The following is a 27,189-nucleotide window of genomic DNA, read 5'->3' on the forward strand; positions in this document are numbered from 1 at the left end:
CTTGGTGGGCCGCTCACTCTCGGGCAGGGCGGATGGGAGGGGGTGTGTGCAAGAACTAAGGGCCTGGGAGTCAAGACCGTTCTTTTATTTTTCCACTGTCTTCTAGGCCTTTTCTCAAAATTTGAAAGTGTTTCTAATTTAAAACAGCATAATGGGTTTAGGAAGTTAAAACTTTGAAATAATTTTGAAAATCATTATTTTCTGCCATCACTTTACATAAAATGATTTCTAGCGACTGGACAAGTTCCTGATTGCATCCTACAGCTCTTTCTCCACAGACCCACCGCAAAACTAGACGGTAACAGTCACGTGACTGTATTCGCGGGGGCCGCACCCACCGCACCTGGGCTCACCCGCCTGGAGGCGCTCAGCCTCTTGGGGTTGACGCGAAGAACGTGGTTTTTCTGTGCTCAGAGCCTAACGTGCACGGTGGGGGCATTCTCCCTGACCATCGCGGTTACGCGGTGTGGTCCACGTTCAGAGTCAGGGGCAGGGAGGGGCCACACCGGAAGGCTTAAGCAGAGCAGGTGACAGACAATAAAAGGCCCCAGAGAACCGTTACAGACCGCTGTCTACTAAAGAAAGCCCGCATAATCCTCAAAAATGAGGATTTCGGTTATTATTTCAATGGAAACAAAACTCTGAGGAGCTCGTGCGGGACGTGGCCTCCCGCGTGCACACAGAGCCCCGGACCTTCCAAGGAAGGGAGGGAGAGAGAGAGCAGTGCCCGGGGAGGGCCGTGTCACAGGGCCGGTGGGGCAGCAAGGACGGATGGACGGGCGGAGGCAACGGATGGACGGAGGAGGGGGCGGACAGGCAGAGGAGGAGACACAGACTTGAGAGATGGAAACTCAAAGCTAAAGCAAAGAAAAACCCACAGAAAATGGTCCTTTTACCTTCCACAGGGGACAAGGGAATATGAAATGCTAAAAGAAAACAAACAAAAACAAAAGTAAACCATGAAAAGTCAAATTAATGTTTCAAGACTCAAAACAAAACTTACATCAAGCTGGAAAATGAAAAGGTAGTGGCAAAACTCAGGTCTGATAGAGAAGAGTCCCCCCCAAGCCCCCACCCCACCGGCAGGCAATTTCAGAAAAGGCTGCTGGCCCACCCCAGGGCCCTTCCCAGATTCCCAAGACTCATGCTGGGGGTTGAGGATCCTGACTGGGGACCAGCGGCAAGTTCCAGACCAACGACAGAGCCGGGAAGACCGGTGACCAGCCCACCCGAGCTCCGCGTAAGCGGCAGCAGCAGGGGGGCCTCTGGGCCCCAACCCTGCCCCCATCCGCCTAGCTCTGCTGCATGGTCACTCGGACATCTCGCCAAGGGCCTGCACGTGCTCCCCACACCCCCCCGGGGCACGGACAAGCCCACTGGAGAAGGTGAAGGGGGCATCTACTGCCGACAGAGCTTGCCGCGGGGGTAATGTTCCTCTGTGTGGTTGTGCCTACAACAGGCTCTGAGTTCCTAGACTCAGGCCCAGGCAGTGGCACGGCCTCCTGGTCCCCGTCCCTGGAGGAGCCCACACACGTGTGACAGGGGAGACTAAGCGGCACTGACAGGAAGCGGTGCGTGGGCACGTGGCTGCGCCCCCGCCCAGGCCGCTGCCCCCCAGCCCCCTGACTCACTGCTCTGCGAAGAGCTTTTGGGCTTCCCGATGTACTTGAGGATAGGGTTTCGCCTCTTGTCCTCCAGGGCGTCCTTGTCTTTTTTGGAATTGTTGCTCTGCTGAGACAAGAGACACGGGGTTTGGAGAAGGTCCCAGTCCCCAGACGTGGCTGCTGGCCCCAAACAACTAACTAGAAGGCAGACTCCTGCCTGTTCCTGAGCCAGCACGGGTGCTTCTGGCCCAGGTCTGAGCTAGTCTGTGGGTTCTCACGGACGCCCCTGTGAAGGCAGTGGGGGTCAAGTGCAGTGATGGAGGGGCTTTCCCAGGCTGCCCCCCTGCAGAGAACCGCACCAGAAGATACTGTTGAGATAGCTCTGTCACCTTCTTGGTCTTTGGGAAGAAGGGCAGCCACTTGTCCTTGTCAGGAGCTGCCTGGGCCTTTTCAGCTGTGCCGGAAGGCCGTGCCTCTCGGAGACGGAGCCCAGCGTGGCTCATGTAGGTATTGAGGACGAATTCCATGGGGGTGCTGCGGGAGAGGGGGCGGGCGTGGCCAGAGTGCTTGAGCTGTCCTCACCACCCAGGTGGTGGTCCCCGAGCAGCAGTGGCCTGGACCCCATGACCCCGCTTTGACCAGGGCTATACTCAGACCGTGACCCCCGAGGCTAGGGGCCCCCCTGTGACTGGAGGATGGCCGGCACACTGCATACTCACCTCCTGTCCTCCTCGTACTTGGACCTGGAACAAAAGAAAGGACAGATGACTCGCACTGTGGGGCACAGGTGTGTCCACTGCGCACACATGGAGGATGGGGGCCGTCGGGGAGGGAGGCTGGGCCTTGACTCTTGGGCTCAGCTCCGAGCCAGCGTGGGGCCCAGGAGGTGAAAGCCCTCACTCCCCTGGGGGCCTCTGCACAGTGACGGTGATATCCTTCCAGCTGAAAGGAAGGGGATGCGGCAAACACGGCCTTGGGAGGTATTATGGAGGAAGGGGCTCGTGCAGTGCCCCGCTGAAGGAGGACAGAAGGTCGCACCCTGAGACCAGATCCAGGGGAGCCTATTTACCAGGCAAATGGTAACAGCAACGGACGCTAGAGAGTGCGCTACCTGCCAGGCACCACTCGACACGTATTAACTCGATGAATTCTTGAACAGCGCATGAGTAGATACCAGATCTTGTGAGACCGAAGCTTCCCGGCTTCACCCCATCACAAGCGGGTGACCACGCTGCCGGTGATAATGCCACGTGACTCTTGGGCGTTAGGATCTCAGAACAAGCACAGGCTGGTGTTGTGCTCACCCTTGGAGCGGTCGGGCTGATTCCTGCCATCAGACCGCTAGGGAAACTGAGGCCCAGACAGGTCCAAGGCTTAGCTCAAGGCCAGGGGGCTGTTTCCAAGAATATGCCCCCCGTGTGCTCTGATCCGTTGCAAGACCGTCCCTGAGGCCGCGTCCTGGAACCTTCGGGTACGGTCTGACACGGGGCTCCGACTGGCTACTGCGAACTGCCCTGCACACAGCCACCTGGTCTCGGCTGATGGCACCTTGTCTTTCCAGCGGCTCAGGCACAAACTGCAGAGTCTTCCCTGACTTTTCTCTCTCCCACAACCCACACTCAGTTTTTAGGAAATGCCTGTTTGCTTGACCATCAAAATACCTCTGGGACTGACCACTTTTCACTGCATCCTTCGTTCCAGCCCCTACCCCGTGGGTTCCTGTGCAACCCCTTGCCTGGGACTCTCTCTTGCTCCCTACCACCCTCCACCCACAGCCCAGCCCCACTCCTGCCTCCCCATCTGTCCATCTGTCCACCCCTACAAGCGTTCTCAGGCTCTGTGGCCGCCCTCCCATCACCTCTGAGGTCAGCACAGACCTTCTCGATGTGCTCTGGCCAAGCTGCCCTCTGCTGCCCCCAAATGCCAAGCAGGCGCCTACCCTGCCCTGCTGCCCTCTGCCTGCGATGCTCTTCTCCCAGATGTCGGCGAGGGCAACGACCCCACTTCCTTCAGGTGCTCTAGTGTTACTCTCTGGGTGCGGCTTGCCCTGACCCCACTATTTAAATCTGCCATGCACCAGCTCTGTGCTCTGGACCACTTCCTTCGGCCTGCTGTCTCCCCCTCATCTCGAACATGTTATAGATCTTGCTTATTTATCAAATGCTGCTTTCTCTTCCCGCTACAACGTCAGCACCATGGGAACTGCTGTTTTGATCACGAACACATCCCAGGAGCCTAGAACAGACTCCATAAATCTCGCTGTATGGAATGACAGCATAAACAGACTATGGAGATGTCTCGTCTGCTTTTGTCATTTTGTAGCTGAGACCAAGGTCACACACGATGAAGCCTGACATGTGCCCAGAGTCACGTGGGTGACGCTGGGAGGACGGGCTGGAGAGGCGCAGCCCCTGTGCCGCGAACTCCTTCCTCGGAGAGTTAGGCGTCTTCTGATGCTGTCAGTTAAATACGGCTCACCCTCCGTCTGCCAGCTCATCTGCCTCCTGAAGGCAGCACCCACGGCAGACCTGAGGTGTGGCCCTCCCGCCGGTGTCCACGGGACATCCAGGCAGGAGGCAGAGCGGGCGGGAAGAGGGCTCGGAAGGAAGCAGAAGTTCCTAACGCCTGAGTCCCCGTGGGCAGCCCCGGGTCCTGCACCTTGCGTGGAGTGCCGCACTCTCCCTGTCCTTCAGGGAAAGGAGGGCTGGCAGGCGTGGAGGGGAGACATCGGGGAACAGACCCACGAGTGCTCGCATCTGTTCCGCACTCACAGAATGTCTGCCAGGGCAGCCAGCTGCTTCTCGGCCACTTGGCGCTCTCGGACAGGGTCCCCGTCCAGGTCCAGCAGGTCATTTTCTCCATACAGACTGCCAAGCCCCAGGGTGCGCTTTGTTCTAAGCCAGAGAGAGAGACAAATGTACACAGATGCCCGGCAGAGGCCCAGAAGCAGCGAGGCGCGTGCACATGCACGGGAGACATGGGGGCCAGCAGGCGGGCAGGCAGAGGGGGCGGCGGGCTGGCACCTGTAGTCCTGGATCTGCTCCTGGATCTCGGGCATGGCCGCCTCCTGAGCTTCACGGAGCACGGCGCGGACGTCCTCACTGCTGCGCAGACGCAAGTCTGGTGGGAACCCAGGGAGGACACGAACGGGGTGTCGGGAGGAGGGGGCCGCGCCTGCGGGGCCCCCTGTGGCCTGGAGGGAGGCCGGCTTTCCACCCTCCGGTGAGCCAAGGGAGGGGGAGGCCTGGACCCGGCCAGTCACTCCTGAATCCAAGACTGGAGCCCTGCCGTGCGGGGCCCAAGGCGAGGACAGGACACCTGGGCGTTCCAGGCTCCATGACGTGGAAGGACCTTAAAGCCCTCCCTGCTGTCAGACGTGCCGGGGGCTGCCCTCTGCCGGCACAGTGGCAACCTCTCCTTCTCGGTGGCTGCCCGGCAAGCACCTCATGTGACCCTGGGCGGAGTCCGTCCTCTGTCCCTGCAGCAGTGTCACGCGGGTGAGGACCAGTGTCCGCCCAGCTCTGTTCACCCCCTGGCCGTGGGACACCTATTCTCCCAAGCTGCCTGGGACCTGCTCCTCAGGCTGATGCCCTCTTATGCCGCCTTCCCTCAGCTCTTCTACTCACGACCTGAGAGCAAGAGGGAACGGAGCGACCAGCCAGCAGGCCGGGTCCTCACTGGACCAGCTGCTCTGGGATCAGTGAGGAACTTACAGAAACAAAAATGCTCCGCAGATCCCGACCCTGAAGTGGGACGGAGTAGGCCCTGGTTTCTGGATTTTTCAGAGTTCCGTCAGGGATTCTGATGATCGGCCAGGCTTAGGAATCCCTCAAGTCCAACCACCCCTTGCTACTGACGGCCCCGCAGGGCCCAGGAAGGCCCCAGGGACGGCTGGCGGAAACGAGCGCATGTCTCACGGGGTCATGTCTTCCCTTCCTGGGACGAGCTCCCCAGGCAGCGCCTGTCCTGTGGTTGCTTGTCCGCCAGCCACCACCCCCTCCTAGAGGGAAGGGGTGCCCAAGGACGGGCTGTGCGCCCTCTGCTCTGGAGCCCCCAGGGCCCAGGACGAGACTAAGTGGCCCATGAGCCGACTTACCAATTTCAGCCTGTAACACCTCTGGGACCTTCACTCTCAGCGGCTAGAAGAGAGAAGTGGGGGCAGGCGGTGAGACCCACAGCCCAGGGTGCGTGGGAGATGTTGCCCCGCGGCAAGGAAGGCCTCCCAACACCCCCTTGTCTCCTTCCCCGACACCTGCCGCCCGTCCTCCCCTCTCTCTCCTTGTAAGCCTGCACACGAGGTTACGGCATTTGGGAAATGGAATCTGAAGCCACAGGGCCAGCAGGCCATCTTCTGGGGCGGCCCATGTGGGTTTACGGGTTCCCCACTGCCACTGACTCAGCAGCAATGCGGAAATGTCACTGGGCCCTCTCCTCTGCTCCCCACTGTGGCCGAGCGTCCCAGTAAGCACGGAGCACGAGGGGCTGGCAGTGGGGACAGGCTGAGTCCACCACCCCTACAGGGCCACCCCTCCTCCAGACCCACACAACGGGACAGGCATGGAAGTCCTGGGGAACACAGGACTCATTAATCCCACGAGCTTACGCTGTGGAACTGAAAGTCACTTGGGCGTTAGCACAGCTGGTCAGACTGCAGGCCCCCCATGTCCTGTGCGGGTGGGCGCCGCCACGGCCCTGTCCACATGCACGGCACTCCTCCGCCCCCACACTCCAGGCCTCCTCCCTGCGAACCCTGCTTTGGGCAGGATCCCCGAGGGCGCTGAGTGTCAGAAACCTGGCTTCTCATCTGGCTCACTGATCTTCACCGCCATCGGGAGTCTCTGTGCCTCTGCTGCCTCGTCCCCCGATGGGCGGGCAGGGAGGGTTGGGGGGAGCCAGCACTGGTCCAGGGGGCAGGCAATGTGCCTTCTACCTTGCACACGTGGAACGAAGGGGCTCAGGGGTGACAGCAGGGCCGCGAACAGGACGCAGGAGCCCTCAGCCCTGACTTCTCAAAAACCTGTCTCCATCCGGCCTAAATGTGTGGCTTCATTTTTCCTCTGCTCCCGAGTGGCCCCAAGAGTCCAATAAAACTGTAATTCAATCCGTGACTGCCTTACCGCATTTTTCTCTAGGAAAATATTCCAGATGTCTTTTCCTAAGCCACGGGAATCCTTGGGGTTTGTCTGCTGGTAAACCTCTGTGCACAAGTAGAAAAGCTAGGAGAGAGAACGGGTTAGAGCAGCAGTCCCCACGCCCCCACTCCGCGGAGCGGGATTCTGACCCCGGGGACACAGGTGGTGCCTGGAGCCATCTGTGACCCTTCTTGGGAGAGGTGCTGGGGCACCTGGCAGGCGCAGTCTCGTGACGCGGCTGAGAATGGAAGACGCACACGATAGCCCCCAGCAAGCAATCCTACAGTTCAACATGGCCACGCGGAGGCTGAGAAGCCCCGCTTCGAGGTCCCGAACCCTCCAGTAGATCAGCGCCAGCCTCGGCCTGGCAGCTTCCAGCACAGGCAGCCTGGACTCTGCGTCCCCCCAGACCTGAGCCTTTGCCTCGTACTTGTTTGTCTCTTGTTTTCTAGGGGTTCGTGTCAGGCGCTCAGTGGGCACCTGCTTGGGTGCATGATGTTGACCCTGGCTCCCGATGGCGGTCAGCCCCGCAGGAAAACAGTGGTCGGGGTCTTGTGAGGGACACAACATTCTCCTCTCTTGTCCACCTTTTCCTCTGAGCCCAGAGCAGCATGAGAAAAGCTGCTGAGGCTGGTGGCCCTGAGCCCCGTCGCCGCACACATCACCCCATCACCTTTGTCATCTCGCCCCTCTGCCGAGCCTCCCCACAGTCACGTCGCGGGGCTGCAATCCCCAGTGTTACCCTAGAGAGACCGTGTCCTCCAAGCGGACCGAGAACAGTGGCGGGTGTCCTGGCCTGGCTCCTCCCCACACCACATGCAGTCCCTCCTGCTAATCTTGCACCTTCTCGGCCCTGCCTCTGTCCCCGAGCTGCCTGCCGCTGCCCGCGGATCCGACTTCTCTTGAGAGCAGAGGCAGAAGCGAGGGCAGAAGCGGGCCTCAGTCAAGACGACGCTCCTGACTTACCAGCGGGCTGGGGTCGGCCTGAGAGAAGATGTAGCGCAGGAAAACGCCCAAGTGAGCTGGCCGTGCCTTCAGCTTCTCGAGGTCCTGGAAGATGATGTCGCTCTGCAGGGCAGAAGGGCGGGGGCGGCTGCCGTGCGTGGACACAGGGCACAGGAGCACGGTCTGCTGCAGCTTGGCCCCCATGGCCCCCGCCGCCCCAGACCGACAAGCTGTGGCGCCCACCCCGTGCCCCCTCACGGCCGCGGCGGCTCCAACTGCTTCCAGTCAACAGCAGCTGGTGTGACCGTGACGAAAGGAGAAAACCAGGAAACCGTTACCTCGTTGTTGAAATAACCCGGGTCATAATCTTCCTCTGGGCCAATAATTAAAGGCTTCGGGCTTTGGTCTGTGCCCTGGGGAGAGAGGCCGGTCACAGGGAGGAGAAGGTACGGGACAGGCGTCCCAGCCCTCCACGACGCGTGTGGGGATGGCGTGGCAGGAAGGACCACACGGGTCTGGAGAACGTTGGCATCTCCCCACCTCCCCCAAATCTCAGAGGCAAGAACCACGATTTCCACTTGTGGAAGTCAAGTGCTCCCGGGCGGGGCCGCCGGGGCACGTGTGCGCGGGCATGGGAAGCGAGAGAAGGCGTGCTCTTCCTGTTTGCGAAAGCTCTGGGGGGCGGCGGCTCCTGCGACGGCGGGCTGGGGCTCTGCTGTCCCCTCGGCAGCCACGCCCGCGCCCACCATGGCATGCACCAGCGCCTGCAGGTACCGGTCTCTGTCACAGGACAGCTCGGGGCCTATCTCTGCCTCCCGGAGGCAGATGACGGAGGGGACGGAGCTGACCTCTCCCCAGCGTGGCCTGCTCAAGGGTCTCTGGTGGATCTCCATGACCTGTCTCAAATCCAGCCTTCTTGGCGTGGTTTCCTTCCTCGTGCCAATTTTACTAAAGAGCTGAGCCTAACTGGTGTGCCAATATTAGGTATGATGACAGTGTTCATACTGCACAGGCCTTCCAGATGCTTCCCTGGACAAGCTTTCTCCTGAAGGTTCCTTGGGCTTTCAGACCTTTTCTCCCAACTACGTTTTCCACTCAACGCAATCTACCTCATTTCCAGGGATTCCCCAAGAAGGACCCTGCTCTGGAGCCCACGTGGATCACTCACGCCCACTCTCTCCCAGGCCTCAGATGCCTCCCACCCCACTCACTCAAGCAGCTTCACCTGATGGCGCCTCCTGGTTGCCCCTCACTCATCCTGTTCTCCTGGATATTTGTGGACCCTACGCTCAGCATGAGACACACAGAACCCGAGACCCAGAAGGTACGTCAAGAGTCTGGCACTCACTGGCAAATGAAAAAGTGAGGCCCGCAGAGGCTGAACACAGAGGCAGGCCACATCCCGGGCCTCCCCTGTCCCGTGACACCGTGGGGCCCCCAGGGGACACGAGATGGCCACTTGAGGCTCCACCTGGCTCTGGGGTGAAACCTGAAAATACCAGGTTTTTGCTTGTTGTAAGGGGGAGGATATTTTTAAAGGCTTTACAAATACGCAGTTTTTCTGATCACAGAAAGCAGAAGACGCTCATTATTAAAAAAAATTAGATGTTGTACAGTGATGCAACAGAAAGTAAGAGTTTCCAAAGGGTCCACCTGCTGTGCTGAGCCCGGACGGCCCCCGGCCCCGCCCCCATCAGCACAGATTACGATTCAGAAACTGGGGCCGTGCTGAGGCCGCTCCATTAGTTCAAAGATAACAACTTCAACAGTTTTCAGAGAAAGGGAGAAAGGACACCATGACCAAGTTACTCCACACCTGCTCCCATCAGCCGCCCGAGGGAGCCCTCGCTCCAGAGCAGGATGTGCCTGAGCCATGGCCCGCAGCGCTCCGGGGAGGGCAGGTGGCCGGTGAACACTAAAAAACGCTGTTTTTCAAAACCGGAAGCTCTCGCCGTCTTGCTCACACGCAGTGACCCAGCTTCTGGCTCCACAACGTCAGGCAATCCCCTCAACAGCTGAAGTCTCTGCACTGAGCCCAAAGTGCTCCTCCTGACGCTCCCCTGCACCTAGTCTACCCCTGTAGGCAGTGGCGTCCACACCAGGCTTTCAGGACCGTGGGGCCACAGGGAAGTGCCCTGAAGGGCGGACAGGGCTGGGGCTGGTCCCAGGGTAGCTGAGCTTTCATTTGGTTCCTATATTGGCGTGCCAAATGTAAGACTTTGTGTAAGACAGAGGATTTTGCTAAAGAAAGAAAAAACTGAACATGAGTATTCTGGAGACACCAAACAAACCTATCTGCCGTTCCACACAGACGCCCTCTGCTCCTCCACGTCCCTTCCCTGTGGAGGTGTTCACGTGTCCTCACACGGAGCCCGTTCAAGTGCCTGTTCACACCATGTTCTTCCCTCGCTTTCGTTCTCTAGACAAAGTCTCCCTTAAAGGGGGTTTAGCCTGAGTATTCCTGGCCGGGCCCGGGGAAGCTGGTTCTGGAGGAGGGGAGGGAGAACTGCAGGAGGCTCTGGGCCCCTCACCTGGTCGCTGGCGCTGGGCACTGGTGCGTCCGAGCCCTGCCGCCGGTGGTGCTGGGCCAGCCGGGCCATGGTCACAGGCGAGGTTTGGGGACTGTCCGGCCCAGGGTCCGACAGCGCCGAGCTCCGATTCATCAGCGCCTGGAGGAGCAGAGCCCATCCAGAAAGTGCCCCTCCGCTGGTCTGGTAATGCCCACGCCCAGGGGCGCACGCATGCGTGCCCGGGGCTACGCAGAGCCCTTGGTTGAGTGGCACCCTACTCGGTGCCCAGGATGGCGCTCTGGGGCAGATCCCACTCCCCTCCCACCCTTCACACAAGGGAAACGACCACGCAGACGGGTCGCGAGACTTGCTCAAGGCCGGGAACCCAGCGCTGGGGTATTCCCCGGACGCAGCTCCGGCACCTGAGCCCAGCCCGCAGCCGTCCCCTCTAAGCCAGGCCACCTCCCAGACGACCAGCCCTTAGGATACGTCGACTGTGGGCCACCGAAGACCCTCCGCCCCTTCTCGGGGGTCTTTCCCACAGATGGACCCCTGCACATACGCTCACCGTCCTCCACGGACAGGCGGCAGCAGTAAGGAAATGCAATGCCAGCTATTGTTTAAAATTAGAGTTCAAATGTGTTAATTAGCCTGGCTGACCAGATATCTGACTGATGGCGTTATGACTTCTTCCGACCTCTCGTACTTTTACTTTGCAAGTTTACATGTGCAGCTTCTACGTGTAGGCAGACAATAGCTGGAAGGGAACGTGAAGCCGAAAGCTGAAATGCGTCTGACCCTCCAGAAAAGATGAGCTGTTCAAGTGAGATCTGTGAGGGAGCGAGACAGCCTGCCGCCCCGACTCGGCCGGCTCCGTGCGCGCATCCAAGACGGCGTGGCCGCAGCCGAAGTCCTGTGTGTGCGGCTGAGACTGAGGCTCTGCTCCCCCGCGCCCAGAGGCTCCTGCCGTTCTCACGGCTGCCTCCGCCCGGCTTTTTACAGGACGGAGCTGTGGTAAAGGAGACACTGGGTCTGATGGTCCTGCATGCAGAGCAGAGTGACTGAAACCCCGGGAGCTGGAAGTGTGGCCGAAGTGCACCTGCGGCAGGTCGGAGGCCGCGGCACAACCGGCCACAGCAGGACCTCTGGGTGCCTGGACAGGGGACGCCGACCGGGGTTTGAGACGGGGCTGGCCCCTGCGGGCACTCACCTCACTGAGGGAGGGGAAGCGCTCTGTCCCAGAGTCCCAGCCGCTGTCCGCCTCCTGGGAATCCAGAGGCAGCTGGCCTGGGGAGCAGACAGTTTACACGGGAGGTGGCGCCGTGGCCTGGGGGCCTGTGTGCGGGGCAGGAAGGCGAAGCCACCACTTCCCTCCTTCCCTGGTCTCTCTCGGGTCAGATGCTCCACACCCGGCTTTCGCCTCCCTGAGGGCCTGTGCCCAGTCCTATCACCTCCTGGAACGAGACTCCACGGCTCTGTCACCGTGAGTCGTACCCACCCCACCCCTCTTCTGGCTCAACTCACTTTGGGTCACAAGAGCACCAGGGGCCGGGAGGCGAGCCGGGGTCTGGACCCCCATCGTGCCAGTAGCGCTCTGGCTCTCCCGAGGGTGGGAAGCTTACGCTCTCGCGGCCCTGTCCCTGTGTGAGGACGCTGCTTTCTCTCCCCATCCTAATGCCTGGAGAGCAGGGACTACAGCCAACCTTTCCTGAATCGGCCCCATGGGGAGGAACGAGGAGGAGGAAACCAGGGCTGGAGGTCTGGGGTGAGGGGGGTACTCACCTTCTGATGCTCTCTGGCTGGCGTCGCCATGTAGGGGGGGTACGTCCTGAAAGAGAAAGGTCCAGAGGGTGGGCACATTCCACGAACCTCTCCCGCACTCGGTCCTTCCCGCAGCCAGCCCTTCCCTCTGTCGGCAGTGTCTGCTCCAAGTAGTGGCTCTTCCTGTTCATTGCCTTAGAAGTGCCCAGGCCGCGGGGCTCCTGCTTCGTTGGTAGTCTGGGGAGGACGGTAAGCCCTAACGCCGGAGAGGGAGCTCGGCCCTTAGAGAAAGTCTCCACACTCACTGTTTTATCGCCCCAGGCCCCACAGCGCCCACTGAGGAGCTGCCCCAGCGGGGCCTGAGGGGAGAGGAGGAGGGGCGGCCTCTGAAGGACTGAACCATGGTCACCGTGCCCCACGCTCGCGAAGCACGCCTTTCTGGGTCTCACTTAGGCTTTCGGCAATGCTGAGGCCCGTGTGACCAGTGAGCAAATGAGGCCCAGAGACTGTGCGTGACTTGCCCGAGCCGTGCAGCAGGACAACCCATGCCAGGGTTGGCGCTCAGCCCCGCAGCTCCCGGCCGGTGTTTTGGCCTCAACCTGCGGAGCACGTGAGCACAGCAGCAGCGCAAACACGCACGGCCCATGAAGGTGGCACGTTTTGGCTCGGACCATAACCCCCGGGCAGGCCCTGGTGGGCTCTCCAGCTCACAGACGAGGACATGGGGCTCCTGGGGCTCAAGCAACTTGCCCCAGAGTCTTAGCGCTGGTGAGCTCAGAATCTGAGTGCCTATCGGCCACATGACACAGATGTGCCTTTCAGAAAGTGGAGCAGTTTAAATTTAATTAGCCTGTGGTTCCCAGACATTTTGATCTGCATGGTCTAAAAAAGAAAGTAGATGATCCTCAAAGAACTTTTATTCGCTTTGGCAAATATGATTCTTGGAGATCTTAGTTTCTGGAGAATTCCTTCTCGTTTGCCTGAAGGGTCATGGCCTGATGAAGACTGAGCAGGACGCCAGGAAGAGAGGCTCTGACTGGAACAGGTAAGGGCATCTCCTCCCTGGGGTTTCCCTACAGACCCTGCTCCATCCACGGTGCGGGTCCCTTACCGCGCCTGACGTGGGAGGTGCCTGCAGCCTCCAAGGAGACCCACTGCTTGCGGTGCCAGAGGCTCCAGGAGCCACCGGAGGCGCGCTGAGTAAAACCGGTGCAGGAACGGCCACACTCCCCGGAGGGAGCAGATAACGGAACTAAAGCCGCGAATGCAGGCTCTCGGAGCACGAGAAAGGGCCCCCCCGCGCCCGCACAGTGCTCAGCCCTGTGGCGCCGAGTGAAGAATTGCTGCCCTTTGTTTCTTTGTAAGATACCGAACGCTGACTAGGCGAGGCCGGCATGGCTCAGAAAGCCTCTGCCCAGGCTCTCCTCCTCGTCCTCCCTGCGGCCACCTGCGCGGCGCCCCTTCCTGGAGCCGGGCCGCGGCACTCACCCCGAAGCCCCCCGTCTCCTGCTGGATCTTCAGCTGTAGCTGAGTGACGCGCCTCCGGGCACCTTCAATCCGCTCTTCCAGCGGGCTGGTGGGGTTCCGGCTGTACACCTCACAGATCCGCTGGGGACGGCAAGGGCAATAGTGAGGGAAGGGCACCAGGGTGGTTAGTGGAGGCTGGACGACTCACCCAGGGGCGAGAGCAGGCAGTCACCCCAAAACCAAGAGGAGAGATGGGAGCTCTCTGCCTTCGGGAGATGCACGGGAGCTCGCCGTCGCTCAAGAGAAAGGTGTAGAGATGGTGAGAAACATCCCGGAATGCCAACCGGGGCGAGAAGACAGAACACAAAGGCCCGTCCAGTCTGAACCACCGTCCAAGGCATTGCCGCCGTCCCAGCGCCCAGACTCAGGGCATCTCTTGTTCTTTCTGCCCTGCCCTGCTACCTCCCCCCTGCAGGCCGGCCATTCACCCTTTGACCCCTGACATGTCCCCTGTGGCCCGCCGTGTCTCCCTGGGCTGACTCCTACACAGCACTCCACACAGCAGCCGCGGGACGGTCTCTGGGTATGTCTGCGCACTGAACACACGTCTCTGGGGAACACTGGCTTGGAGATGTGATCACGTCCCTGCTCAAAATCCTCTGAGACCCATCCCAGGGTCTTCAGAATAAACTCCAAGCTCAGCGTGGGTTTCAAGGCCCAACGCACCTTCCAGAGTGAAATGGACTGAACCCAAACTCAAGTGCCCACCTCGGGAAGCCCTCCCTGATTCCTGTAGATTACTCCTTTTGAGCTTCCGTGCACTTAATATTTTAGAACCTGTTGACACACAATTCACATGAGATAAACCTCAGCATTTTAAAGCATACAACTGAGTGGTCTGCACACATTTGCAGGGTATACAGAGACGGCCCCCACCACGTAGTTCCGGAACACGGCCACCACCCGGCAGGATGCGGTCACTGCCACCTTCTCCCCGCTCCACCCCCACAACCACTAATTTACTTTGTGTCCTTGTGGACGTGCCTACGCTGGACCTCCCTTTAAATGGACTCACACAACCTGTGGCCTTTTGCTCCCGGCCCCTCCCTGAGCGCCTCTCGTGTTGTAAGCGTGTGGCAGGCTTCCCGCCCGGGATGGGGGTGGATCACGAATGTCTGCATACACATGTGTGTCTGATGTACGTTTTCAGTTCTCTGGGGTCAGACCTGGGAGTGGGGCTGATGGAGCGTCTCTGTGCTGTTCTGATGAGCCGCCAAACCGCGTTCGCGGCGGCCGTGTGACTTGGCGTCCTCACCAGCGATGGTGGGAATCCATTGGGATGAGGAGCACACAGGACATAAACTAGAATTTCCCCAATTTCTCCCTTCACCGACACCTGCTACTCTCTGTTGTTTTGGTTCCAACAATCCGGTGGGTGTATGGGGCGGCTGTGACCAGCACCACCCTGATGACCAGTCGCCACGGGCTTACCGGCCATCTGTATGCGTCTTCACTGTCCGTTCAAATCCTCTGCCAACTTACCAACTGGCTCAGATTTCTTTTTACCGTTATGTTTACAGGGTCCTATACGTACTCTGGCACAAGCCCTGGATCGGACAGAGGAGTTACAAGTATTTTCTCCCATTCTGCGGGCTTTTTACTTTCTCGATCGTGTCCTTTGATGCACAAAGGTTTTTAATTTGGATGAAATCCAATTTATTTATTTTTTGGTTGTTTCTACTTCTGGTGTCATATCTAGGAAAACACCACCTAATCCAAGGTCATGAAAATTTACACCTGTGTTTTCTTCTGAGAGTTTTGCAGTTTTACTTACTTATTTTTAAAGATTTTATTTATTTGACAGAGAGAGACAGCGAGAGAGGGAACACAAGCAGGGGGAGTGGGAGAGGGAGAAGCAGGCTTCCCGCTGAGCAGGGAGCCCGATGCGGGGCTCGATCCCAGGACCCTGGGACCATGACCTGAGCCGAAGGCAGACGCTTAATGACTGAGCCAACCAGCTGCCCCGAGTTTTGCAGTTTTAAAAAACACTTTTAGTTCTTACATTTGTCTTTGATCTATTTGGGATTATATTCTGTTTACTGTGTGAGGTACGGATCCACATTCATTCTTTGCATGTAGACGGCCAGTTGGTCCAGCACCATTGGGTGGAAGATGATTTTCTCCACCAAATGGTCTGGACGCCTTTGTCAAAATTCAACTGACCCTATTTGTGTGGTTTAACTTTTGGACTCTGAACTCTATTCTACTGAGCGATAGGTCTGTCCCATCGTTCTGTGCTGCTAAGCATCTGCACTTACTACAACGTGGTATATGCCACATGCATGCATCTCCATCCACCCACAGATACCCCACTGGATCACAAACCCCATGAAGGGAAGCTCCACATCTCACTTTTCTGTGTAACCTTTCCAGCTTCTGCCCCCACATTGCTCGGATGCCCTGCTCCCCCTGCCCCACACACGAGCACCCAGCATGCAGCAGCAACTCAATCCTGCCAAACACAGGAGCATAGTTTCACATGTCCGTGCCCTTGGCCTGTGCTGTCCACTCACCAGCGGACCCTCCTCATCTGTTCTGCTCGCAGAAGGCCCACCCGTCGAGGCCCAGCTGAAACACAGCCCTGTCCCTGAAGTGTCCCTGCATCCCCACCATTCACGGACTGCTCTCTTCCTTGTCTCCCTATTGACTCTCCTGCTATGCTGTGAACTTCCTCTGCTACTATAGAGCCGTGCAGAGGGCAAGAACCGTCTAAACTTTCCACGTCTATATACCATATGACCTAAAACAATGCTTTATATGAGGTGGGCACTGACAGAAACGTGCTGAACGGAAATGAAAGGGCCAGCCCAGGACTTGGCTGCCCCACCACACCCCCTCGACCAATGGGGTCCCACCGCCTCCTGCCCCCCGCCCAGAGACCCCGAGACCTTCCTTGGCTCTGGTGTTCCCCTGCTGTGTTCTCCCCACTCCATCTCCTGCTGGGACGGGGCTGTGTGTCCACTATTCGAACCTATTACCCAGGAGCTCTGGTCCCTGTTCACTTTCTTGCCCGAGTTCTGCTTTAATGAATCCCACGGTCACAACAACCGTTCAGTGGGCCGCAAGTTTTGGGTGCTGGGGTTTAGGGGTGACGGGCTGTGTCCCGAGAGTAAGGCTGCGGCCAGTGGCCCTCGGCAGGACCTCACCTGTAACTCCTTCTCCTCCTGCCTCAGCATATTACGAAGGATCTGGGTGGCATGTTTTTGGAATTCGGGATCCTGGAAACAGAACAGACCAGTGGTGAGGGCGGGAGCTGCCTCGCAGCTTGTCTCCCACCTGCTGGTTCTCAGGCAGGAAAAGCCGGCAGAGCCGTCGGGGTCGTCCGTATGTTTGAGTGACCCACAGCTCCTCAGCAGACTTCAGGCACCGGATGTCCCTCCTGAATTCCTAGAGGCCTTGGCAGCAACCACCCCTGGTACCGAACGGCTCCGCGTTGGTTCCCAGCCCACTGCTCGGTCTTCTGTCCGACCGCAGATCCCCGCCCCATTCCTAACCGCACCTCGTCCTTCCCCTGCCTGTGCGGGTTCACCCCTGCCGCTGCCCGTGCTTCCCCAGCTGCTCCTTCTGTCCCCTTTCGTCCCTCAGGCAGCCTTCCCCCGACTCGTCCGTGTGTCCCAGTCTTGTGACAGTGGCTGGCCGCGGTCTTTAATGGACGCCCCCGTCCGTGCCTGGAGGAGTGCACTCTCCCTGCTGGCGGGCGGCACCCCAAGGGCCTCCGTAGGGTCCCCCCCGTTGAGGAAGCACACTGCCCGCTGCTGGCTGGCAAGGCCGGATGCCTTCACGTGGAAGGCAGACACTAAGGGTGGAGTGGCCCCTTCCGTGCAGCCAGTCCTCGTTTTGCTCTGCTGACGCTCTTCACGGATCTCTGGCTTGTCTCTGCCTACCAGCACGCCTCGATACAACCCGCTTTCCTCCCCACGGGGTGACCACGAGGACCGTTACCTGCAGTGGTTTGGGCCCTGTGATGCGCTGTGGAGGGGGCAGAGGTGGTGGTGGAGGCGGCGGGGGGACCACAGGGGCGACTCGGGGGGCTCCAGCTGGGGCAGGGTCCTGCTGCAGCCCAGAGACACCGACGGATGAGGGGGAAGAGCCCAGAAGGGTCAGTGCGACGTAGGCGCCGGCTGCAGGCAGACAGACAAGGAGAGGTTTGCTCAAGGAGCGTCGTCCTGGGTGGTGGACAAAGCTACAAAGCGGGGGGGCACGTCTTCTCCCTTCTCCTTTCACGAAGCTTAAAATTCTGCAGATAAAACTCTCCACACTTCAGTGCCCCGCCGCCCCCTAATTCCAGCCCACCGGCCCTGTGTCCACACTGGTACCTCTTCCTTCCCCTTCTTCACACAGGATGCCCAAGCAGAATTCCACCTAGGTACGTGGCTGCCCTCCCCAGAGGCAGCCAGCCCTCGTGCCCTTCACCTCACTCAGTTCCCTCAAGCCCCTGGTGCACAGAAGGCACTCAGACGCTAGCCTCCCACCCTCCTCGGGCCACCCGCCCGTGAACCCTTCCCTCAACTCTTCTTGCTTCTGTTGGATTACCTGGGCAGCCCCGATGGTTGGGTCTTCCTGGCTGCAAACAGAATGTTTTTGCCTTTTCCCCCCAATAGGCAACCACTGAGGAAGGCTGTCCGTGGAGGGGACAGGGGAGTGAGTGGCCCTGGTGGGAGCTGGTGCAGCAGGGTATGGTCTCCACGGGTGTGCAGGGAACGGGGCAGGCCCAGTGGATCAAGATGACACACGTGATCCTAGCTGCCTCTCTCACCCACAAAGGCCCCGGGTCAAAGGGCCTGCTGCCCCAGCCCACCTGCCCCCCTGCCGCCTTTCTGGGCTCCGCTCTGACTCACATTTGATAAGCTTCACCACCTCCAGGTGTGAGCTGTTCGTCACCATGGTGCCGTTCACCTGTCGGGGGACAAACGACAGAGTGACCAGGATGGATGCAGGGGATCCTTCCGAAGCTCAAACGCCACTCCTTCACAAAGCCACTTTCCAATGCTCCGCAGACCCCCCTGGTCACTGGGACTTTGCTTCCGTTCACATGTGCTGTACATTCTGTCTTCCCGGCTGGCATGCGAGCCTCCGGCCCTCGGCCCGCGCCCCCGCCCGGCGTGCTTCCTCCTCACTGGAGGGCTAAGGCCTTGCCTCGCCTAGGATTCCCTTAGTGCCTCCAGGACTGTGTGGCACCACAGGCCGGGCAGGTCCCAGCAGGTGGCAGATGGCAAGGCCCTCAGGTCAGCAAGCACTGTGTGGGGACAGAGTCCGAAGGCCCTGGGCCCCTTGCTGGTCTAAGCCTCCCCATCTTAGGTGTATTTTTGTTGTTTGTTAAATGGGAAAATAAAACCCATTCCAGAAGCTTGGTTACTTAGAGTCAAGAAGGGCCGAGGATGGGGCTCCTGGGGGCTGGTCCCCACATTCCTGGAGTACTCTCGTGGCACCGCCCCCAACACAGCAGCCAGCCACCCCGGGGCAAGGCGGGAGGGTGCAGGGAGCTGGCCAGAAGGTGGGGGGGCACTCACTTTGATGATCCGGTCGCCCTCTCTGACGCCAGCTCTCATAGCTGCCCCTCCTGTAGGGAGAAGACCTGGTCAGCAGAGCCCAGCCCCCCTCCTCTGAGGTCCCTGACCCTGCACGGCAGTCCCTCCAAAATGTCTTCTCAGCCCTTTGTGCCAGGCCCTCAAGAGGCTGGCTATGCCTCCTGTCCTGCTCTGGGGACGATCCCATGAGCTGCAGGGGGCGTGCCAGCCACCCAGCTCGAGGCCAGGCTGCTGGTAGCCAGGGGGGCAGGCCTGGCTCCGGAACAAGACATGTGCTTTATCGGAACATGTCTGGATGGGTCCCACGATCTGGTGGGAAGAATGAGCTATCGTATTAAACGTAATTGTCAATGTAACAGTAATTATCAAGAGGAACAGGGAGAAATGGGTGAAAACAAAGAGTTTTCAAACTGCTTCCTGAGCCCTGAGAGGCTCCTTCTGGGGTTCACACCAGTAAAGATGACAGTGACCACTCCTTTATCGTCTGTTTAATTTGCTTTAGACCCTTTGCAGTTTCTCCCTTTATTTATTTTTAACGGATTTTATTTATTTGGGAGACAGAGGAAGAGCGAGCACAAGCAGGGGGAGAAGCAGACTCCCTGCCGAGCAGGGAGCCTGATGTGGGGCTCGGTCCCAGGACCCCAGGGATCATGATCTGAGCTGAGGGCAGACGTCTAACTGACTGAGCTGCCTGGGCGCCCCAGTTTCTCCCTTTAAAAGGGGCAGGATTCAGAGCTCCTGCTGTGCATTACTGGAGGCTGTCCCTCGGCTGGAGGCCACAGCACCGGTGACTGCTGTGTGGTTTCCAATGACTCAGTCCTGGTCTGGTTTACATCCAGGAAGCGTAAGCAGCACGAGAGCCAAAGCAAGCTAACAAGCGGCATACAGACTGTGTTTCGGTGAATCTGCCCCAGATGATCATTCAATGTGTAAGCTGCATCCGTCTGATCAAAACAAAACTCCCACGAAGCACATATAGATGCTTCTGGTCTAAAAGGAGCTTCTACAGTGGAGATGCATTCCCAGTTGGGTTTCAACCCAGGGACTCAGTATTACACCCCCGTCTGCAGCCTGCTATTTACGGAAGAGCACTCGTGAGGATCTTAAAGCACTCTAGGCTGTGTCTGGAAACCAAAGGTGGGAAAGAGCTATCTCGCCTGATTTCGAAAAAAAAGCAGTCTCCAGAGTAAAGGAACCAGAGAAGTTCTCCGGCTTCAGCGAGCACGAGGATCACTGGGGGAATTTGTTCAAAGGCATGTCCCCTGGCCCCCTTGCCAGAGGGTGATTCAGTCCTTCTGGGCGTGGGCTCGGGAAGACGACGGCAGCCCCCCTGGGGTCCGGGGGGAGACTCTCATGTCGGCACTGACCACACTCTGAGAAACAGCGACCTAGAGGAGACTCACGTCAGGGAAAGACAGTAACAACCACTTCGTTACTCTTGTGAAGTCAATGCTGACGCAGATGTCATCTCTTCGTGTCTCCTCGCCCAAACACACACGCGCATGCACGTGTACACAGAGACGCACGCAGACAGACGCAGACACACACGCTTTCCAAAACTCCGGTTTCCCTGGCAAGCCACCTTTCTGCCATTTTGTGTCCGGGTCTGACTGTGCTCAAGCCTCTGGCCACCCAGTCCATCCATCAAGTCGTCATCTCTCCAGTCCAGGAACAGGGAGAACGAGGGAAGCAGAGAACAGAAGCATCTCTTCGGAGCTCCATCCTCAGACAGGAAGACAAGCCTGCCACAGACCCAAGGGAACTCACAAACACACAAGCTGCAACTATTTACATCCTCCTGCAACCCACATACCTCGTTTGGGTCATAAATTTGAAATTCTCCTTTTACCTTCCCCATAAACAAATCCCAACTATTTCTCCAAAACTACCAATATTTTTCTTCCCATTTTACAATGTACTGAGTGTGAAATGCTGGCCTGCTCCCGACCTCCTTCCTCGTTTTACTGTGCTCGGCTGTGGGGGCTTCACTGCTGTTGGGTTTTTACAAACGGGAGATTTGGGGCAACCCCGCGTCGGCGCCCGTGGTCCGGCAGCAGGTGCTCACTTCCTATCTCTGTCACAGTCTGATTCTCACAGTATCTAAAACTTTTCCATTACTCGATGTTTATGATAATCTGTGCCAAGTGATCGTTGATGCGCTAGCATCATTGTTTGGGGGCACCGCAGGCTGCACCCAGATAAGACGGCCGCAGGCTGCACCCAGATTTAACCAATGTGTGTGTGACCACGGCTCCGCCGACGGCCGCTCCCCCGTCTCTCTCCCTCCCCGCAGGCCTCCCTCGTCCCTGAGCCATGGCAGTGTGGACATGAGGCCGGTTAATAACCCTATGACGGCCTCGAAGCGTCGGGTGAAGGGAAGAGTTGCACATGCGGGGCTGGGAGTGAGAGGCGAGCAGGGGTGAAGCTTAGCGAGGAAGGCGTATCCAGAGCTGACAGCCCGAAAGCCTGGGCCTCTTGCGCCAACGGTCCGCTGAGCTGTGAGCGCACAGGAAAAGTCGTTGGAGGAAATTAAAAGTGCGATTCCAGTGAACACACAGGCCGAGGAGAAAGCGAGCTGGCCTGCTGCTGGCGTGGACAAGGTCGGAGCGGTGTGGACCGAGCATCCGAGCAGCCAGCACAGCCCCTCCTGCTGAAGTCTAGTCCAGAGCAACGCCCCAACGCTCCTCCTGATTCTGGGAAGGCCGAGCCGGGGTCGGAGCTGCGGGAACGCAGCCTGGAGCCGGCAGGGGCTGGTTTGTGGGGTGTTGGCAAAGAAACCGTCTCTGTAACACAGAAGCGACCGGTGAAGCAGCAGGGTCCCCAGAGGATGGAGCTCAGAAATTCCTGAAGGTGGCTACGCGACCAACCAACTTCCCACGTGGACGAGACTGCCTTCTACTGGGAGAGGATGCATCTGGGATGCTCATGGCTGGAGAGCAGGGCTCAGTGTCTGGCTTCCAAGCTGCAGAGAACAGGCTGCCTCTCGTTAGGGGCCAACGCCGCTGAGACTCTAGGTGAAGCCCATGCTTGTTGACCATTCCAAACATCGCAGGGCCCTTCAGGGTGATGCGGACTCTGCTCCGCCTGTGCTCTGGAAATGGCCCAGCCAAGCCTGGATGATGGCTTGTCTGCTTACAACAGGGTTGACTGAATGTCTAAAGTCCACCTTTGAGACCTGCTCAGAAAACAGATCTCTCTCAAAATACCCGGCAGGGTCCCCTGGCTGCTCAGTCGGTAGAGCAGACAACTCCTGATCTTAGTGTCGTGAGTTCAAGCCCCATGTTGGGCGTAGAGCCTACTTAAAAAAAAAAAAAAATGCACCTGCCCCTCCCCCCAGTCCCCCGAGCTCTGAGAGACGGACAAGAGAGGAGTGTTGTTTTCATGCCCGCCAACACAACACCCACTCTGCAGCTCATGGATCAATGAGTCATTTCGACTTTCAAGTCTTTTTTTTTTTTTTAAATATTTTATTTATTTATTTGTCAGAGAGACAGTGTGCACGAGAGCCCAAGCAGGGGGAGCTGAAGGCAGAGAGAGAAGCAGGCTCCCCACTGAGCAAGGAGCCCGATGCGGGACTCAATCCCAGGACGCTGGGATCATGACCTGAGCCAAAGGCAGACGCTTCACTGACTGAGCCACCCAGGCATCCCGACTCTAGTCTTACTATTTGACAGATACACTTTGTGAGGCCCCAGCTGCCATAGATGATTCTGCTGATGGATCTGGGCAAAGTCAACTGAAAACCTTCTGGAAAGGATTCATCATCCTAGATGTCATTGAGAACATTGATGGTTCGTGGGAAGAGGTCCAAGTATCAACATTCACAGGGGTTTGGAGGCTGACTGTAGCCCTCGTGGAGGACTGTGCGGGGTTCTGGGCTTTGCTGGAGAAGTCGCCGCAGATGTGGAAACAGCAGGGGGCAGGAATCGGGACGGAACTGCTGTAGTCTCAGGGTGCAATCTACACGCACGTGGAGCTCTCCTTAAGGAGGAGCCAAGCACGTGCTTTCTCCGCAGGGGAGCTCCTCCTGGAGGGGATGCTGTGAAGACCACGGCCATGACCTCGACGGATTTCGGATAAACCTAGTGGATCACACAGAGGCAGCGTGGGAGAGGACTGGCTCCAACTTGGAGAAGACACCGCACGCATGCTGCGGGAGATCGTTCACGGAAGGAGGGGCCCGTTGATGCCGCAAACTTCACCGTCTGATGTTTGGAGACTGCCACGGCCACCGCCGCTTTGGCAGCCACCAACGCAGAGGCAAGACCGCCGCCAGCACAAAGGCTGTAACCGGCTGATGAGCAAGAAGGTGCTTTTCGCGAAGGCTCGTGTGTCGTGGTTTTAGACCTAATGCTACCGCACATGGCAAACCACGGTGTGGCTCACCTCATACACTTAGAAACCAAAATGTGTGTGACTTGCTTTACAGTGCTATTTGCTTTACCGTGGCGGTCTGGGACCGAGCCCGCCATGCCGCTGCCGTGAGCCCGTGACGCTCTCCACGTCGCCGCCCAACCCCATCTGCCACACTGAAGTTCACTACTTTCAGGGACACTTCCTTCACACGCTTCTGCACTCCTTCCCACTTGTCAGCATCAGCCGAGGGCACTCGCAACAAGACCCCGCCCGTAAGTGCTGGCTGGACCGACCTGCGTGCAGGCCCTCCCACCTGATCCCTAGCCTGCCAGCGCGTTTTCACTACCCCCCCTTCCAGACGATTCCTGAAATCCCACGTCTTCCAGAGCGGCTTCAGTCTCAAACTGCCGATCTCCCAATGCCGACTCCTCCCTGCTGTCCCGCACTTGTCACTTGTCACTCTTCCTTTGGTCATTTACCATTTAAGGTCAGCTGCATCCGCAAACGCAGGCAACCGCTTGGGCCGGCACGTCATCCCCAACTGTAAAGTGGGGTCTCAGATCCCGCCACAGTGTCTTCTGACCCAGTGTGAGAGGCTCCCTGACGTCCTGAGGGCCACTCTGCTGTTCTTCCCCTTCCCAGCTGGGGAGCATCAAGTGTGACCCCTAGAAATTCTGTCCTGTGGCAGGGAGTTCTGGAGACGTCCCCAGACATCCCTGGGGAACAGGCCTAGAGCCAGGCATTCACGCCCAGACCTTGCCATGAGCATGTTCTCTGGCTCCCACGGCGGCCGCACACGCAGCTCTCGCACACGCAGCTGCACACACGCAGTTTTCGCACACCCAGCTCTCACACACCTGGCTGCACACACGCAGATCTCGCACACGTGGCAGCACACATGCGGCCCCCACACGCGGCTCTCGCACACGTGGCTCTCACACACCCGGCTGCACACATGCAAATCTTGGACATGCAGCGGCACACATGCAGCCCCCACACTCAGCTGCACACACGCAGCTCTCACACCTGGCTACACACATGTGGCTCTCACACTTGGCTACACACATGTGACTCTCACACTTGGCTGCACACACGCGACTCTCACACGCAGCTCTCACACAGCCAGCTGCACACGCGGCTCTCACACTCGGCTACACACTCAGCAGCACACACGTGGCTCTTGCACACGTGGCTGCCCACATGCGTTGGCACACACAGGTGGCTCTCACACACTCAGCTGCGCACACGCGCTCACACTTAGCTGCACACACGTAGCTCTCACACATGCGACTGCACACACGCGGCCCTCGCACACCCCCTGTGCACACGCGGCTGCACACACCCAGCAGCACACACGTGGCTCTTGCACATGCGCCTGCCCACACACGGCGGCACACACGCGCTCTCACACACCCGGCTGCACACGTGGCTCTCGCACATGGCTGCGTACATGCGGCTCTCACATGTCCGGCGGCACACACGCGGCTCTCACATGCGGTGGCACACACGTGGCTCACACTTGGCTGCACACACGCGCTCACACACCCGCTGCACACACGTGGCTCTCACACGGCTGTGCACACGCGCTCTCACACTCGGCAGTGCACACGCGGCTCACACACCCGGTGGCACACATGCGGCTCTCACACACTCGACTGCACACATATGGCTCTTGCACACTTGGCTGCACACAGGCGCTCTCACACTTGGCTGCGCACATGCGGCGGCACACACGCGGCTCTCGCACACTTGGCTGCGCACACGGGCTCGCGGCGGCACATGCGGTGGCACACATGCGGCTCTCACACACGCAGCTGCACACACGTGGCGGCACACATGCGGCTGCCGTGTATAGACGGGCAGGCAGCACTCACCAGGCCGCACAGACTGCACCAGAACGATACGGTCCCCACTGACCGTGAAGCCGAAGCCATGCTGGTCCTTCTGGATGATGACACAGCGCTGAACAAGACCTGACAAGAGGTGACAAAGAAAGAAGGGGTCAAGGAGGCACAGTCGTTGGAAGGTTGGTGCGTATGAGCTCGGACCAGCCCAGGAAGGCCCAGAAAGCCTTTCCAGACTAACCAATTCCCCAGACTCTTCCTGTCCAAACACTATGTTTGGCAAGCAACAGGCCCTGTCACCAACTCTGTGTTCCACCTGAGGGATGACCCTCCTCCCAGCACCGAGCTGTCTCTCTTGCATGGGTCTGTCTCTTTGGCTCTGGCTGGGTGAGGCTAGCCAGAGAAGGGGCAGGGCCAAGTCCCTGCTGAAGAGAGGTGTGACAAAGCAGCAGCTCTATGACCGAAGCCCAGGGGAGGCTGAATTTCCATCAAATGAAGCCCAACGGGTGCAGCAGGTACACCACCACGCTGGCCCTGCCGAATCCAGGAAAGGGTGTGTGGAAAGAGAAAATGTATGTCTACGCACGAACGGAGAGGAAAAGAAAGAAGGCTGTAACTGCCGGCCGGTCCCATCCCTGTGGGTGTGTACTAGATGTCACACGCGCCTGCCAACGTGTGACCACCTCCTGCGAGGGGCAGAGCGTGAGTTCCAGAGCTAGAACCCGACGGGTTTCAGGCCCTGCCTCTCTCCCCTCTGTGCTTGGGCACTGGGGCAAGTTTCTGAACCCTCTGTGCCTCAGCTTCCTCACCTGTAAAGCATGATAACATTACTTACTAGACTGACAGAAAGACAAATGAGCTAATTTATATAAAACATGTAACGTCATGCCTACCACATGTTACGAGCTCGATATACAGGCTAAGATCTGTCTGTGTGGGTGTTCATGTCCGTGTCAATGTGTTAATGCCCCAAGTTTACCTGCTGCCTCAGAGGTGTCAGAGGGCTGGCGGAGGTGGGAAGGGGACCTGCGTTCAGGTGCCGGATCTCCCAAAGACAGGCTACTTAACCTGGAGGGTAATAAGGAAAGCACATTGGTGAGTTGGGAGGGGAGGGACCAGCCTTAGGTGCTGGTAAAAGGGGCCCCGAGTCTTGGGTAAAGAGAGGCCAACCCTCTCACCCGGAACCCGCTAAGTCTGGTGGGAGATTAGCCAGGTCTACACCACTGCCAACACCACCTATTTGGAATCCTGGGCTGGCAAGGCAAGCATGGTCTCTTTGATACCCAGCAAGGCGTGAAGGGCAAGAGCCCTCCCTGGAGTCAGGAGACAAAGAGACAGTGCAAAGGACGGGATGTGCACAGACACACACACTTGTTGAGTCTTACCAGGCTGCAATGGGGCTGATGGAACAGAACGAAGCAGCAGAGAAAATGAATGCAAGAAAAAGACAGGAAAAAACAAAAAAGCTAGTTAGTTTTAGGCGATGATTTGCAAAGGAAAGGGAGACTGAAGAGCAAGATTGTGGATGGTCAAAACCACACGGAGACCCGCGTGCACCCAGCAGAGGACAGTGGTGGGTGCAGCAGAAGGCCTCCCCAACGCGAACTTCGTCTTGCTGTCCCCCTCCAAACCAGTGTCTCCGGGAGAATAACTGGACATTTGATACTAACCTGTTGGGTAACCAGCATACACTTCTCTAGATAGGAAGGGCAGGGCAATGGCCCAAGCCTCTGAACACGCCACTTCTCCTGTGGGTTATGGGAGGAGTCTGGCCTGTCTGGTGGTAGTATTCCAACCCACGTCCACCCCCTGCCGGCAGCCAGCCCGAGGCACATTGCTTAGCAACTGTTAAGACCCTAAACCAAAAAGGTACCCCAGGTTACCAAACCAGATTTACCACCCGACCTTGTCTTGAACGGGACCCCTGCAGGAGTGGGGTAAGCTCAATCATTGCCATGCCTCTCCCTTCCGGAAGAGTGTAC

General features: G+C 58.4%; 1 protein-coding gene and 1 long non-coding RNA gene across 2 annotated transcripts in view; one reads left to right on the forward strand and one right to left on the reverse strand.

Annotated features, from left to right (window-relative positions):
• Positions 1 to 27,189, reverse strand: part of ARHGEF11 (Rho guanine nucleotide exchange factor 11) — an 82,529-nt gene that overhangs the window by 14,792 nt on the left and 40,548 nt on the right. Inside the window, 20 exon segments of the mRNA XM_028090086.2 lie at positions 897 to 926; positions 1,632 to 1,728; positions 1,994 to 2,138; positions 2,324 to 2,347; positions 4,376 to 4,498; positions 4,628 to 4,724; positions 5,701 to 5,743; positions 6,722 to 6,820; positions 7,703 to 7,804; positions 8,020 to 8,094; positions 10,213 to 10,350; positions 11,402 to 11,478; positions 11,974 to 12,019; positions 13,441 to 13,560; positions 16,626 to 16,697; positions 17,422 to 17,600; positions 18,318 to 18,375; positions 18,990 to 19,039; positions 25,238 to 25,336; positions 26,187 to 26,275. Coding sequence (XP_027945887.2) covers positions 897 to 926; positions 1,632 to 1,728; positions 1,994 to 2,138; positions 2,324 to 2,347; positions 4,376 to 4,498; positions 4,628 to 4,724; positions 5,701 to 5,743; positions 6,722 to 6,820; positions 7,703 to 7,804; positions 8,020 to 8,094; positions 10,213 to 10,350; positions 11,402 to 11,478; positions 11,974 to 12,019; positions 13,441 to 13,560; positions 16,626 to 16,697; positions 17,422 to 17,600; positions 18,318 to 18,375; positions 18,990 to 19,039; positions 25,238 to 25,336; positions 26,187 to 26,275 — 1,763 coding nt within the window.
• LOC114198595 (uncharacterized) lies at positions 8,374 to 15,237 on the forward strand. The gene is made up of 3 exons (XR_003607140.2): positions 8,374 to 8,665; positions 8,802 to 9,005; positions 11,194 to 15,237. It is a non-coding gene; the product is annotated as an uncharacterized LOC114198595 (long non-coding RNA).

This window comes from Eumetopias jubatus, unplaced genomic scaffold, assembly GCF_037043125.1.
Source record: "Eumetopias jubatus isolate StellerSeaLion01/CBP00866 unplaced genomic scaffold, mEumJub1_p1.0 scaffold_12, whole genome shotgun sequence".
In the NCBI taxonomy this organism is placed as follows: Eukaryota; Metazoa; Chordata; class Mammalia; order Carnivora; family Otariidae; genus Eumetopias; species Eumetopias jubatus.